Source organism: Ornithorhynchus anatinus, chromosome 5, assembly GCF_004115215.2.
Source record: "Ornithorhynchus anatinus isolate Pmale09 chromosome 5, mOrnAna1.pri.v4, whole genome shotgun sequence".
NCBI lineage: Eukaryota > Metazoa > Chordata > Mammalia > Monotremata > Ornithorhynchidae > Ornithorhynchus > Ornithorhynchus anatinus.
Window position 1 is genome coordinate 18137745 of NC_041732.1, and position 14690 is coordinate 18152434.

Sequence of the window (14690 nt, forward strand, 5' to 3'; positions counted from 1 at the left end):
GCCCTCGGAAACGGCCGCAGACGGCGTCGGCGAATGCCCAGTCGCGTGCTGGTCGTGATGCTCCTCGGGGCTCCCGGAAACCGAGGGGTCAGAGGTCAAGAAAAGGCCGGACAGGTCACAAAGGTGGCCCCTCCGTGATCCCGTGACCCTGGGAATATGGGGTGAATCGGTCGGTGCCTTACCTCACGCTAATCTCTCCCCTCCGGCCGGAGAGCAAAAAGTCACCAACCGATGGCGCTCTTTTTTTTCCCCCTAGAGTATTAAGCACTTACTATGGGGCAAGCACCGTTCTAAGGCCTGGAGTAGGTACAAGGTAATCAGGTTGGACACAGTCCCTGTCCGGCATGGGGCTCTCAGTCTTCATCCTCATTTTACAGATGAGGTCGCTGAGGGCCAGAGAAGTGGACTTGCCCCGAGTCACCCGGCAGGTAAGTGGCCGAGCCGGGATTCGAACCCAGGTCCTTCTGACTCCGCCAAACCACGCTGTGCCCCTAGTGGGGCGTCAGATTTTCATGGAGCTGTGTGGGTGAGGCCCCTGAGCACTTGAACTAAAGTTGTTGAACATCTCCCATCACTTTGCAAGAGAGACGACCTTACTGCAGTTGAAGACGGGAGGTGCTCGGATGGAATTAGCCAACAACCAACCAGGCGCTTTAAGAAGGATGCTTTTCGACGGAGGGCCATCCCCTCAAAGGGGAAACGCCACCGCTCCAGCCGAAAAAGCCGCTGACAGACAAGCAGCGTGGTCCAGTGGTCAGAGCCCGGGCCTGGGAGTCGAAGGAACTGGGTTGTGATCCCAGCTCTGCCACTTACCTGTTAGGTGAGCTCGGGCAAGTCATTTAACTTCTCCGGGCCTCCTTTCCCGCATCTGCAAAATGGAGGTTCAATCCCCGTTCTCCCTGCAGCTTAAACGGTAAGCCCCATATGGGACCTGATTATCTCGTGGCTTCCCCAATGCTGAGTACAGGGCCTATTAACGAATGCCACAGTTATCCTAAATGTCTCGAGTCGGCCACTCTTGAAATTAACATCCGTCTTCCCCTCTAGACTGTAGGCTCATTATGGGCGGGGAACGTGCCTGCTAATGATGGTGTAGTGCACCCAGTAAGCGCTCAAATACCCTTGACTGATCTATATGGAGTCAAATCATAGCTACTGAGCACTTACTGTGTGCAGGGCACTGTTCTAAGCGCTCGGGAGAGGATAACAGAACAATAAACAGACACATTCCGGGCCCACGATGAGCTTCCAGGGGCTCTGATGGGGGAGAGTGGTTGCATCCATCCCTGGTTGGGGAGGAGCTTTGGTGTGCTAAGAGAAAGCTTTTCATTTAGGAAGGTGAGCTGTGGGGAGATCTCTCTCTCTCTCTCACACACACACATAGCTAGGTTGGAGGTGGGACTTGGCTCGTTACACACAGTTTCCGCCCTCAGGAAGACATACACAGAGCGAGCAACCGGGTTTAATGCCAAAGAGTTCTTGGCTACTCCTGTCCGAACCCCGGTGGCGCCTGGATTCGGAGAAGCGAGGCCTGCGGGTCTCTGCCGACGTCCTCTTCCTAGCATCCGTGGCTGGGTACTGAGAAGGGCTGGCAGCTGTAGCAGAGGAGGTAGGCGGCCGCCGTTTGGACGGCGGCCTCCGGCACCTCACACACTCGCGTGTCGTCAAAGCTGAACCAGCTCTGGGTGACGGTGTTCTTGCAGAGGGCCGTGTAATGGCCGCCGTCCAAGTCGCCGAAGTGGTTCTGCAACAGAGAGAAGAGTCCAGCTCAGCTTTTCTTTTTCATTCACAAATCGAGCAACTCAAGGGTAAAGTCAGAGAGAGCCTAGACGAGAGGCTTAGTGACTGGGAAGCTCTCTCACGCTCTCAGTCCAGAAGATAAAGGGGCTGCCTGCAATTCCTTTGGTCTTAGCTCTTTCCTGTCACAACGTGACTCTGTGCTCCTCCATCGTACGGCTCTCTTCCTCTTTCACTCTCCATCTCTTTCTCTCACCCACTCAATTCTACTCTCTTTCATCCTCTCGCCAATTAGGCAAAATCCAAAACAAAAAAGGGAGAAACCTTCCCTCCTTCCCCTATCCCCAGCAGGGGCCCAAGAGGAGCAAAGGAATCACACCCTCCCCGCAGGAAGGAAGCCTTGGAAATAAAACAAAGAACAAGATGGGCCGCCAAGGCCGAGACAATATATTCTACTCTAAACTGAAGCATAAGAGTTTAGAGGCCAATTTTCAATTCGGGGTGGGTCAGGTCTCCCAGCAGGGTGCTACTTTTCTCTGAAGAGGCATTAAATGGGAGATAGTAGCCAAAACGTGGGATCCTAAGGGATAGAACAAGGGCCATAGGTATATTTTTGCAGGGGCGTGGAGAGAAGTGCTCAGTAAACACACCCATTCAGTGCATGACTGAAGCTCCTCTACGCTGTAAACTCATATACCTGCTAATTTTGCCGGATTGTACTCTCCCAAGGGCTCGGCCCATAGTAAGCACTCAAATACCATCGATCGATGTGCAAGGCCTCCCTGCTCAGCAGCCCGGCAGACAAATAGTTTGCTTTGGGGAAAAGATTCGTTAGTAGTAATCGGGTAGTTAAACGCAGCTTTGTGCCAACGCCCGTGGGCCGACATTTTTCTTTCGTTTCTGAAATTGGCATCTCCTAAATCCCCACTCAGGTGCAGGTGAACGTACGCTCTCTAGGGACTCCAGGCAGTTGTGTCTAAACTGTTTTATTATCCTCTCCCAAAGCGCTTAGTACAGTGCTCTGCACCCAGTAAGCACTCAATAAATACCACTGACCGACCAACACGGCTCCTTCCAAGCCAACGTGTCATTCGCAAATCCTCGGGACCAAAACTGAGAAGAATCGGGACATCTTACCACCACGGCCCAGAGGTTATATTTTGGATGCTTCCGACACGGCGGGTAGATGTAAGGGGAGAGGTCCAGGTTGGCGAGGGGGTAACGGATATTTGTCCTCAGTTTCCTTTTCATTTTCCCGTAACACTCAAACCTGGAGGAGGGAGATGGAAAGGAGATCACGCCCGTGTTTCAGGTGATGTTACAGACAGAAGAAATAAATATAGCCCTCGTGACCAAACCAACCCAAACAGCAGAGAAGCTGGGACTCAGGAGGACCTGGGTTCCGATCCCAGCTCCGTCCCTTGAGGAAATCACTTCTCTGGGCCTTAGGTTCCTCATCTGTAAAATGGGGGTGAAGCCCGCGAGCCCTTTGTCCCACTTGATTAACTTGTATCTTCCCGAGTGCTTAGAACAGTGTTTGGCACCTGGTAAGCACATACCATAATTATTATTCATTATTGTTATTACAGGTGTGGTGGAACTGTAAGTGAAACAGAATGAAAAACCAGTTCCTCCGACATGGGTTGCCGCTCTAGTGTTGCTAGATGATAAAAATGATAGTTTAAATGTTTACTGTGTGCCAAGCACTGTACTAAGCGCCGGGGTAGATACGAGATCATCAGGTGCCCCCTGGGGCTCACAGTCAAAGTAAGGGGGAGGACAGGGATTAGAATCCCCATTACGCAGAGGAAGGAACTGCGGCCCAGAGAAGTGACCTGGCCCCCGCTCACGCAGCAGAGGAGGAGGTTAGCCGGGATTAGAACCCACGTCGACGGACTCCCAGGCCCGGGCTCCGTCCACGAGGCCAAGCCGCTCCCTTGCTTCAAACTCAGGGCTGCTGGAGTGCGAGGAGGAAGAGACTAGGATCTTGGGCTAAGAAAGCGACTCAGGTTTCCTGGCTGGGGTTCCGGGCCCCCGCCCTCAAGTGTAACTTGGTTTTTATAAACGGTGAACGGTCCGGCTCTCCTCGGGGAGGCCCTGACAGCTGAAGGACAGAAACCACCCGCAGGGGTTTTACAGAGGTGTTCATTTTCCTCTGGATGATCCCGACAGACAGACGCTAAACGTTCAGGAGACGGTAAATCAGTCGGACTCTGGGACCTGTTTCATGTCTGCCGTGATCTAAAATCATTAATGTAAACGGGAAAACAGCCGACGGGGAGTCATGAACGAGTCAAAAAACAAAACCTAAGCCTCATGGGGGACACGGGCTGGATCCGAACTGATTATCTTGTATTATCTGCCCTGGCCCCTTTTACAGTTCTAGGCACATGGTAAGGGCTCAATAGAAGTCCACAGAACTTTAATTTATTCATTTATATTAACGCCTGTCTCCCCATCTAGACCGAAAGCTCATCGTGGGCAGGGAATGTGTCCGTTACATTGCTGAAGAGTAGCAGTAATAATATTAATTGTGGTACTTGTTAAGCGCTTACTCGGTGCCGCTGTACTAAACCCTGGGGTGGATACAAGCAAATCAGGTTGGACCCAGTCCCGTCCCACATGGAGCTCACAGTTTTAATCCCCGTTTTAGAGATGAGGGACTTGAGGTGCAGGGAAGTGACTTGCCCGAGGTCACACAGCAAACAAGCGGCCGAGTTGGGATTAGAACCCAGGTCCTTCTGACTCGCAGGCCCATACTCTAGCCCCTCGGGCACACTGCTGCTCCCAAACACTTAGCCCTCAACAGACACCATTATTTTTACAGGTGATGTAACTCTCACAGTAAGCGCTTAACAGATATCATGGTACTCGTTAAGCGCTTACCGTGTCGCCAAGCACTGTTCTAAGTGCTAGCGTAGACAGAAGTTAATCAGGTTGAGCCACATGGGGCTCACACTCTTAATCCCGCTTTACAGATGAGGTCAACGAGGCCAGCAGAGTGAAGTGACTTACCCTAGGTCACACAGCGGATAAGTGGCTGAGCTGGGATTCGAACCCAGGTCGTCGCCCCCCAGACTCCCAGGCCCGTGCTGTAGCCATTAGGCCACCCTGCTTCTCAGAGACCATTATGACTAGATCGGTTTCACGGGTGATGTTAGGGGTAACACCTAGTGAGCTTGAGCAGTTTTCTCAGGGAATAAAGTGACTCCCTGGGATTTGCCCGGGGGGGGGGCGGGGGCGGCGGCGGAAACATTACCTGAGGTCAGCGCTAGTGGATGGCAGCAGTCCATCGGTTGTGTTTATTGAGCACTTACTACATATAGAGCACTATACTACGCCCCTGGGAGAGCGCAATACAACAGAATTAGCTGCCACGTTCCCCGCCCTCGACTAATCAATCAGTGGAATTGATTGAGTGCTTCCTGGGAAAGCACAATAGGACAGAGTCGTTAATAATAATAATAATGATGTTGGTATTAGTTAAGCGCTTACTATGTGCCGAGCACTGTTCTAAGCGCTGGGGTAAACACAGGGGAATCAGGTTGTCCCACGTGGGGCTCACAGTCTTAATCCCCATTTTACAGATGAGGGAACTGAGGCACAGAGAAGTTAAGTGACTTGCCCACAGTCACACAGCCGACAAGTGGCAGAGCTGGGATTCGAACTCATGAGCCCTGACTCCAAAGCCCGTGCTCTTTCCACTGAGCCACGCTGCTTCTCCCATGTTCCCTGCCCCCCGTGGAGATGGAGGCTCCCGCCTGAAAGGACGGGTGATGAAGACTCTGAGCCTCGTGCGGGACAGGGACTTTTTACAACCTCATTAGTTTCTATCTATCCCAGTGCTTGGTACGGTGCCTGGCACACGGTAAGCACTTAACGAACACCACTTAAAAAAAGGGGGGGTGGAGTAGGAATCGGAACCCAGGCCCTGACTCCCAGGCCCATCCTCGTTCCAGTAAATCACGCTGCTTCCCTCAACATCCCCCCTCCCCCCGCCCCGGCCTTTGATTCGAGGCTAAATAAATAGTTTGAGGGAACGTGCCTACCAACTCTATGGTATCGTGCTCTCCCAAGCGCTCCGCTTGCCGTAAGTGCTCCGTAAAGACTACCGACTGCGGCCTGATTTTTGAAATGGAGGAGATGGGATCGACAGCAGCACACACTGAAGAACCGACGGGGTAGGGGGCTGCCGTGGGGCTCCGACAGAGCCCCATGGGGGACGGGGCCCGTGCCCAACCTGATGATCCTGAATCTCCCCCGGCACTTAGTACAGTGCGTGGCCCAAAGAGAGCGCCTAACAAATCGGACCGTCACCTCTATCGATATCCGACCGCCCCTCTAAACCGTCAGCTCTTCGCGGGCGGGGAAAGAACCTTCCAACTCCATCCTACTGTACTCTCCTAAGAGCTTAGGTGTGCTCCGCCCACGGTAAGCGCTCAATAAATACCGATTGACTCCGAAGCTCACCGTCATCCCAGGTCTCTGAACTGATAACGTTCGCTCCCAAGGGCTCGGTTCAGTGCCCTGCACACAGTAAGCGCTCGGTATTTCTTTCTGAGGGGGCCGTGCGGACTCCCCACGCCTCACTCCAACTTCTTTATTCCAGAGAGCTCCCTGGGCCTGCCTGCCTCTTCCGGTCTCCCCCGTCCCCCGCCACGGGCTCGCCCTCCAACTCCCCGCCGGCTGGCGCCGGGGCCGGCTCGCGAGGAGAAGAGACGGGAGAGAACGTTTCCATTCGCGTTCATCTCCCCCTCTAGATCAGGAGCTCGTTCGGGGCCGGGGGAGACGCGTCTCTTTTTAGTGCCCTACCGTCCTCCCCCCAGCCCGAGCACCGTTCTAAGCGCTGCCGGGGAAGACGGTCCTCTCGGCCAGCTCCTGACGACGCTATCCGTCGAGCGCCTTCTGTGCGTTAAGCGCCGGGGTAGATCCCAGCTACTCTGGTTGGACACAGTCCCCGCCCCCGGCCCCCGCGGGGCTCGCACTCTCAATCCCCACCGTACGGATGAAGGGACCGAGGCCCGGAGGAGGGAAGTGACGAAGCCAGGTCCCGCCCAGCAGACGATCGGTGGAGCCGGGATCGGAACCCAGGTGCTTCGGCCTCCCAGGGCCGGGCCGCATCCGGTGTGGGCCGGCGGGGCCCGCCCACCTACCTCTTCAGATGAAAAATAACCACGTTGGGGGCTTTGACGACAGTGGCCCTCACCGCCGCGTCCTGCTTGGCGTCACAGTAGGAGCAGTAAATCTGGTTATTCCACCGGAGAGTGTCCTGTTGGAAGAATCGCTCCAGACACTCCTGGGGGGAGAGAACCACGCGCTGGCCCCCGACCGATCCCCGCTGGGGCTCACGTGCTCCCCTGCCATCCGTCGCTCTATCGACGCTAGTTGGGGAGCGCTTCCTGTGGGCGGGGCGCCACCGTGCTGAGCGGTTGGGAGAGGCCAGAATTAGCAGGCCCGTTCCCTGCCCGGAGCGGGCCGACGGTCCAGAGGGGAAGACGGACATTGACGGCAACGGTCCATCAGTGGTATCTGTTGAGCGCGTACTACGGGCAGAGCACTGTACGAAGCGGACGGGAGAGGAGACTCCAACAGAAATGCTAATATTAATAATCAGTGGTATTTATCGAGCACTTCCCCTGGGCAGGGCACTGGACCGAGTGCCCTGGAGAGGACAAGCCAACCGAATTGGCGGCCACGTCCCCCGCCCGCGACGAGCTCGGGCGGGGAGCTGGCGTTGGCTCGGCCCCTCGGAGGAGCCGGGGAAACGGGCAGCAGGAGGGAGACCCGGGAACGCCGAGCTGCTCTGCAATGGCCCCGGGAGGCAAGGCTGGGGTAAACGTCCGACAGCTTAGCTCCTTGTGGGCAGGGAAACGTCTCCACCGACTCCGTTCTAAGCGCTCGCACAGTGCCCTGCCCTCGGTCGGTGCTCAATCCGCGCTACCGATCGACTACTTCGCTGTGGGCGGGGAAGGCGTCTCCCAACTCGGTCGTACCGCACTCTCCCAAGCGTTCGGACCAGTGCTCTGCACACAGCAGGCGCTCAATAAATACGACCGACTGCCAGCCTGAGCTGGGTCGAACAGGCAGCGCACCTGCCGGGGTCCGTGCGAGGGGGAGAGGAAGATGGTCTCCAGGCCTGAAGCAGTGAAATATCCTCCGGGAAGGTCACGGGTCCAGCCAAGGACTGGAAGCGTCTTACGGGCAGGGATTACGTCTGCCGATTCTGTTGGATCGTCCTCCTCCCGCTGCTCAGCCCGGGGCTCCGCACACAGGGTCAGTGCTCTATCAACCCGCCCGACTGAGCGATGGACCGTAAGCCCGGCGTGGCCGGGGAATGCGTCTGCTAATTCTGTTGGATTGTTGCCCGCTCCCGTGCTCTCGGCCCGGTGCTCCGCACACAACTTCTGCGCTCTGAGACGGAACCAGGCTCCGCAGTCTCGCTCCTCTCACAGACAACACGCTCCCGCCCCGTGCGCCCGGCGGCGCCCACGGTCTTTTCGGAGCTTGCGGCCAAGCGGTTGGACGGTCGTCCGGGTCGACCCCGACCAACACTGACTGTGGAGTTGGGCCTGCGGGGAGTCAGGCGGGGCGGAGAGGGACAGAGATGCAGAGAGAGGAGGAGACAGAAGGGAGAGAGAGAAAGAGGGAGAGCCAGGCGGCCTCCACCTGCCTTCATGTTTAGTAGCCAGGTGATCTCCTGAAGCCCAAAATCCATCACGGCCTTGCCACGGAAAGAAAAATCCATCGTGGGCACGTTGTTCCGTCTCTCCCAAGTGCTCAGTAGCGTGCTCTGCACTCGGTCAGATCTCAGCAAATACCACCGAGTGACTGAAACAGCCGTTCCGCGATGCCGTCCTCTCGGCTGGGATCGCGCTAAGTGAAAAGAAATGAAACGGCGCCTCCTTCCCCTTCAAAAGAGGCCCAAGGTAAGAAACCTTAATGCCTCCCGTTCACGCCCTGCGCCTCTCCGTCTCTCCCTCTCCTCGCTGTGGTTCAGTCGCGTGTATGCTGCGGGCGCTGTTCTGAGCGCTTGGGAGAGTACCGGAATCAGCCAACACCTTCCCCGCTCATAACGAGCCTACGGTCTACGGGGGGATGGACACGGGCCTCGATATGAATGAGCGATTTATGATTTACAGATATGTGCACAGGTCAGCCAGAAAATCATGTGTACTGAGTGCTTACTGGGTGCAGAGCACTGTAGTGGGCGCCTGGGAGGGCAGACATAACAGATTCAGGAGGGAGCCTCTTTACATTCAGTCGGAGGGAGCCCGCTTTCAAACCCAGCGGCCAAGAAATTTCCCAGGTCCACGACGGCCTCGCCGTGGAAAGGAAAAAACAAACCGAAGCCGTTCGGCCCCTCTGGTCAGTCGGTCGTATTTCCTGGGTGCTTACCGTGCAGAGCGCCGTACTGAGCGCTCGGGGGAGTACAAAACGACGATACAACAGACACGTGTCCCGCCCGGAGTCGACTTCTCTTTCCTAGGCCAGGCCGCGGTCGACCTGGGAGGTTTCGGGCCCGCGGCCGCTCCGACGGACGCGCGCCCCGGGCCGCAGCGCGCCTCCCGCCCTGGGAGAGGGATGTTACCTGAAGGGAGCACTGGTAGTGGGAGGGGATGGGCAGGGAGAGCACGGTGAAGGTCTCGCCCTTGTAGCTGCAGCTGTCGCACTTCAGGCAGACGACGTCGTAGCTGAGCTGGCCTTCGAACAGCTGGCTGACGATGGACGATTCTCCGGCGGCCGCCTTGCCCCCGCGGCGGGACGCCGCCTTCTCGCTCGGCTTCCGTCTGCGGGGCTGCGTCGGGGACCGACACGCGGGCGGGGAACGTCACGCCGTTCGCCGGCGGACCGTCTTCGCCCGAGCGCTCGGCCGCACGGTGAGCGCGCGATAAATACAACTGGAGGAACGCACTCGGAAACGGGGTTGATATTAATGATAACGGTGCCGGTCGTTAAGCGCTTACTAGGTGCCGGGCTGGGACAGATGCAAGCCAATCGGGGGCGGGGGGGGGGGGGTCCCACGTGGGGCTCAGGGTCTCCACCCCCGTTTTCCAGATGAGGGAGGCGAGGCCCAGAAGGTCACACGGCAGACAAGCGGCCGTGTCGGGATCGGGACCCGGCCCCTACCGACTCCGGGAAGAGAAGGGATGGGACGAGAAGGAGCCGCGCCGCCTCGCGGCTGGAGCCCGGGGCCTCGGAGCCCGAGGGACCTGGCCCGGTCACTTCGGGCAAGTCGCTCCTCTGAGCCTCAGCTCCCTCATCCGGAAAACGGGGACGAAGACCGAGAGCCCCGGGGTGGGACGGGGACTGGGTCCGACCCGATCAGCCCCTCTCCGCCCCGGCTCCGGGTCGTAAGATCTTCTCCGGGTCCGGATCTTCTCTTAAGCGCTTACCGTGCGCACCGGGCACCGGACTGAGCGTCGAGGCGGATACGAACGAATGGGGTCGGGCACAGTCCCCGCCCCACGTGGGGTTCACGGTCTCGACACGACGCCTGGCCCGCCGCAAGTGCTCAACGAACCCCGTTGAAGGAAAAAAAGCGGGGGGACGGTCCGGGAAGAGACAGCTAAGACAGCTACCGCTTCGGCTCAAAATTAAACGAAAGCGAGCACCTTGGCCGAGAACACGCCTACCGACTCGGTTGTATCGTACGCTCAGTCTACTGCACACGGTAGGCGCCCCGTCGACACCACCGACTGAGGGATCGATTAACCCGGTGAGGGGTGAACGCGAGGCTTCCGTTCCCCGAGGAAGCCGCAGCTCAAAATCATCAGGAAATTCAAGGCTTCGGGGGCGAACGCGCCGGGATTTGTTGAGCACTTATCGTGGGCACGGCTCTGTAGTAAGAGCTCAGCTTACAAGAGAACAGCCACATTCCCTGCCCGCAGCAAGCTTACAGTCTAGGGGTGTAGAAGAAAAAAAAAAAAACCGGAGCCGGTGCTCGGCCGGGGCGGCGGGGTGGTACCGGGAGGTCCGTTTCCGGCTCGAGCCGCCGCCTCGAGCCCGGAACGCGAACGGGAAAGACCTGGGGGAGACACGCCGGGGCCTCCCGGGCGGCCGCCCTCACCTTCTTCAGGGCTTCGTGCAACGCGTTCAGGACGAAGATGAGGAACTCCTGGGCGTCCTGTTGGCTCTTCTTCCCGAAGGCGGGATGGCGGTCGCCCACGGCCAGGCGGAACACCTCGGGCGCGACGCAATCCGCATCCCCCAGCCACATGTCCGTCAGCAGGTAGGCCAACGCCGTGGCCACCTCGCCTCGGTCCCTAGCGGGAGGAGGAAGGGGCCGCCGTCGTTTCCCCCGCCCCGCCGTCCCCGGGACGGGCGGACCCGCGGAGGGACTTACCGGTGCAGGGCCGTGACGTACTTCCCGGAGAGGAAATACTCCACCAGAGGCGCGATGCTGGCGAGGCACTGCAGGACGGCGTTCATGTAACACGTGTTGCCCAGATTGCGCAGGCCGGTCACCCCCTGGGCCCGCGCCCCGGACCCCGCCGACCTCTCCAGAGGGTGGTCCCCGTAGCTGGAACACTCGCTGCTGCCGGTGGAGGGGGGGGACCCGCCCCAAGGAGAAACAAGCAGTTTTGGTTTGGGGAAGGGGCGGTCGGGCCGGGGGGGACGGGGCCTGACGACTCGCTGAGTGGGGCGGGCCAGGGTTCTAATCCCGCCCCTCGCTTGCCCCGTGACCTCTGTCCCCGAGTTTCCTCGTGGGGAAGATGAGGATTCGAAACCTCTCCTCCCGCCATCCGTCTCCTCGGGCAAGTCACGTCGCCTCTCCGGGCCTCCGTGACCTCGGCCGTAAGACGGGGATTCCGGCCGCGAGCCCCGGCGCTAACGCGGGGCTCGGCCCGGAGGTGGCGCTGACCCAACGCCACGGTCGATTATTGGAAATTGGAAGGGTTGTGGGTGTGAGCAATCTTTCCCTTACCCGGGTCTGTTCTGACCCCACCGGGCTCCCAACCGGCCGTCGGATCCTCCGCCGTTCCCCCTCCCCGGGGAGGTCCCGACAACAAGGCTGCCGAGACGGATTTGGAATCTGACCTATTTATATCCCGTTGTCCCGGGCGGAGGGCGGGCTGGGTCACGGAGTTTTAGGAAGAGAGTCCGTGGTGTCGATTTCTCCGGGATTCAGAGGGAGGTCGTTCATCAGGGAGGCAGGGGCCCGGCCCCCTACGCTCCCCGGGAAGCCCCTCAGTCAATCCGTCGGTCGGTGGGATTTACTGAGCCCTTACTATAGGAAGAGCACCGTACTAAGCGCTTGGGAGAGGACGACGGGACGGCAGGCGCGCTCCCCGCCCACGACGGGCTCACGGTCCAGAGCGGGAGACAGACGTTAACGGAAAGCGATCACGGAGGTGGACGCGAATGCCGCGGCGGGGGAGAAAGGGAGCGAATCGGGGCAACGCCGAAGGGGGGCGGAGAAGAGGAAAAGAGGGCTCAAGTCAGGGAAGGCCTCCTGGAGGAGACGGGCCTTCGACGGGGCTCTCCGACCAACTCCTCCCGGTAGCGGGTCGTCCCTACGGTGCTCCCTCCGGGGACGCGACACCGGCCTCGGGACCCAGGGTCGGCGGCGGGGGAAGAGTAGGCCCGACCCTCCCGCCTCGAGGAACTCGGGAGACGGAGTCGGACACATCCCCTCACCCGTGAGACGCTGACGAGCCGATCCCGAGACGGGCTTCCGCGTGAAGAATCGCCCAGAGTAAAGGCACGGGTGTGAAACGGGGGCTACCCGGGAGGAATCGCTCAGAATAAAGACACGATCACGAAACAAGCAGACGCGTGGAGAATAGAGACAGACGAATCCGCTGGCTCGGGAGCTCCTCCAAGGGCTCGTGTCAACCAACTGCCCCGCCCCCTCTCAGGCGCTCGGTACAAGTGCTCCGCGCCCCAAAGGTGCCCCATAAAAACCACCGCCCGATCGGCTGAGCCCGCGAGAGGGGAACCCGCTCCGAGGCGAACCAGAATCCTATCTACCGACCGCTCACCGCGTTCGGAGCGCCCGTACCGAGCGATCGGGAGGATTCAATTTAACGGAGTCGGTGGACGCCTTCCCCGCCCACGAGGAGCTACAGCCTTTCCTTCAGCGGGTCGGGAGCCCTAAAGCGCTCAGTCTGGGTGTCTAGGGGGTTCGTTCAGTCCTATTTACCGAGCGCCCGCTTGTGTGCGGAGGACCGTCCCGAGCGCTCGGGAGAGGGCGATGACGACGATTGAACCGGCACGTTCCCCGCCCCCACGGAGCTGGCGGTCCAGTGGGTTAACCGGGGTGAGTCTCCCGAGGGGGCGAAAAGGGGGCCGGTCCTCCCTCCGCCCGTCGTCTCGTCCGGAAGACTCACAGACTGCGATAGACGTCGAAGTCGTCGTCCGGCGGCGGCCCGGAAGCCATCTCGGAGGGGGACGGGGGACGTCCGCTGCGGTTCAGGAGGCTCGTCGGCCGAGGGTCCGCAACTTCATCTCTCGCCGGCTCGCTTCCGAGCGCTGATTCTTTCCGGCCGGGATCCCGCGTCTCCCCCCGCCCGCCCCGGTCCCCGGCTTCGCACTGGCCTCCGGGTGGGGCGTCGCCGGCCTCCCGGGGCCCCTCCCGTTGGCGTCACAATCCCCTCCCGGGGCCTCCCCGCCCCGGTACCCCAGCCCTCGCCGTTCCGGAACAGACCTGCTCCGTGAGGTCGCTCTCGCCTCCCCCCGCGAGTCGCCGCCGGGAGGACGGCCGGACGGAAGAGCTCGGTCCGGTCTTCGGTTGAGCCCGAGGTGCCCCTCGGGCTCCCTGGAAGGCAAGCGCGGAAGGATTTCTGCCTCGGCGGCAGGTGAGCGCACGAGTCTTCGGGAGAGGTCGACCCTGGCATTCACGGGGGGCGCGGAGCGCTCCGCCGAGCGCCCGGGAGCGTACGACGCAACCGAGTCGGTAGACGCGGTCCCTGCCCCTAAGGAGCTCACGTTCCGTCCGTCGGCCCCCGGTATTCACCGAGCGCCACGCGCGTGGGGAAGGCTGCACCGAGCGCTCGGGACCGGACGACGCAACGGAGTCGGGGGAACACGGTCCCCGGCCACGAAGAGCTTCCGGGCCAGAGGGCGACGTGCGGAACCCGGAGACTCGACGTTGGGCAGCTGCGAGCGACCGTCACGACTGGGTCAGTTCCAGCCCACGCAGAGCGACCCATGGGCGGTGGGATTGCTTGAGCGCTTACTACGCGCCGAGCACTGTGTTAAGCGCTTGGGAAAGGACACCGCAGCGGAATCAGGAGACAGGTTCCCTGCCCGGAAACGAGCCGTCGGTCTCGAGGTGGGGGGCATTCGGGGCCAGAAATGGATCACCTCCTTCTCCCCGTCGTCTGGGTTTTCTCCCCCCGAACGGTCACGAGAACAAGCGTCTCGCTAGTCACCCGGGGCAGGGCGGCGGGGGAGGAGAGACGAGAGCCGGGTGAACGGGAACTCTTCCGGGACCAGCCCGGCCCGGGCGACAGGACTGACGGGTAAGCAGCGTGGTCTAGTGGTTAGAGCCCGGGCCCGGTACACGGGCACGATCGCTTCGCTTCTCCACGGCCTCCGTTCCCTCGTCTGGGAAACGGGGATGAGGACTGTGAGTCCCCGGGTGGGGCGGGCACCGCGTCCGACCCGACTGGCTCGGATCTACCGCGGGGCTTAGGACGGTGCCCGGCACGCAGCGAGCGCTTAACGATCACCGTCGTCACGCGGGGCCGCAAGGTGGGCGGGGATCAGGGACAAGGACCAGGTCGCGGCGGCCCGAGAGGCAGGAGGCCCGGCGGCGGTGACCGCCGACCGGATTTGACCTACGCTCGCACCGGCGAGGTGGGAACCGACCGGTTGGTTTCAAAGATTGATCCGGGACGCTCATTTCTGACTGGCGGCAGGAGCCGTTGGGTTTTCCCGGGGGGCGGGTAGGGTGCTCGTCAAGTGCCCGCTGCGTGTCGTACACCGCGCTGTGCGCCGGGGAGGATACG

The 14690-nt window shown here is 60.2% G+C and overlaps 1 protein-coding gene across 4 annotated transcripts; it reads right to left on the reverse strand.

The window, feature by feature from the left end:
* Positions 1–1444: 1444 nt before the first annotated feature.
* On the reverse strand, positions 1445–13317 carry USP50 (ubiquitin specific peptidase 50). 4 transcript variants are annotated; one of them, XM_029066269.2, is made up of 8 exons: positions 13068–13317; positions 11081–11272; positions 10805–11000; positions 9326–9532; positions 8408–8458; positions 6891–7033; positions 2875–3007; positions 1445–1744 (listed from the first exon to the last, which is right to left on the reverse strand). In XM_029066269.2, exons 1-8 carry the CDS (start codon positions 13115–13117, stop codon positions 1559–1561), a joined length of 1158 nt encoding a protein of 385 aa, XP_028922102.1. In that variant the 5' UTR covers positions 13118–13317; the 3' UTR covers positions 1445–1558. The 4 variants fall into 4 exon arrangements, with proteins under 4 accessions (XP_028922102.1, XP_028922103.1, XP_028922106.1 ...); XM_029066270.2 differs by having other exon boundaries at positions 11081–11269; positions 13068–13279; XM_029066273.2 differs by having other exon boundaries at positions 11081–11269; positions 12740–13278.
* Positions 13318–14690: the final 1373 nt, after the last annotated feature.

Bases quoted from the DNA above. Each gene is read 5' to 3' on its own strand.
- USP50 (XM_029066269.2), bottom strand. From the start codon at position 13,117: ATGGCTTCCGGGCCGCCGCCGGACGACGACTTCGACGTCTATCGCAGT. The intron at 11,273-13,067 runs GTGAGTCTTCCG...CTCCACCGGCAG, and splicing joins TTCGACGTCTATCGCAGTCT to CAGCGAGTGTTCCAGCTACG. The intron at 8,459-9,325 runs GTAACATCCCTC...TTCCGTGGCAAG, and splicing joins ACTACCAGTGCTCCCTTCAG to GCCGTGATGGATTTTGGGCT.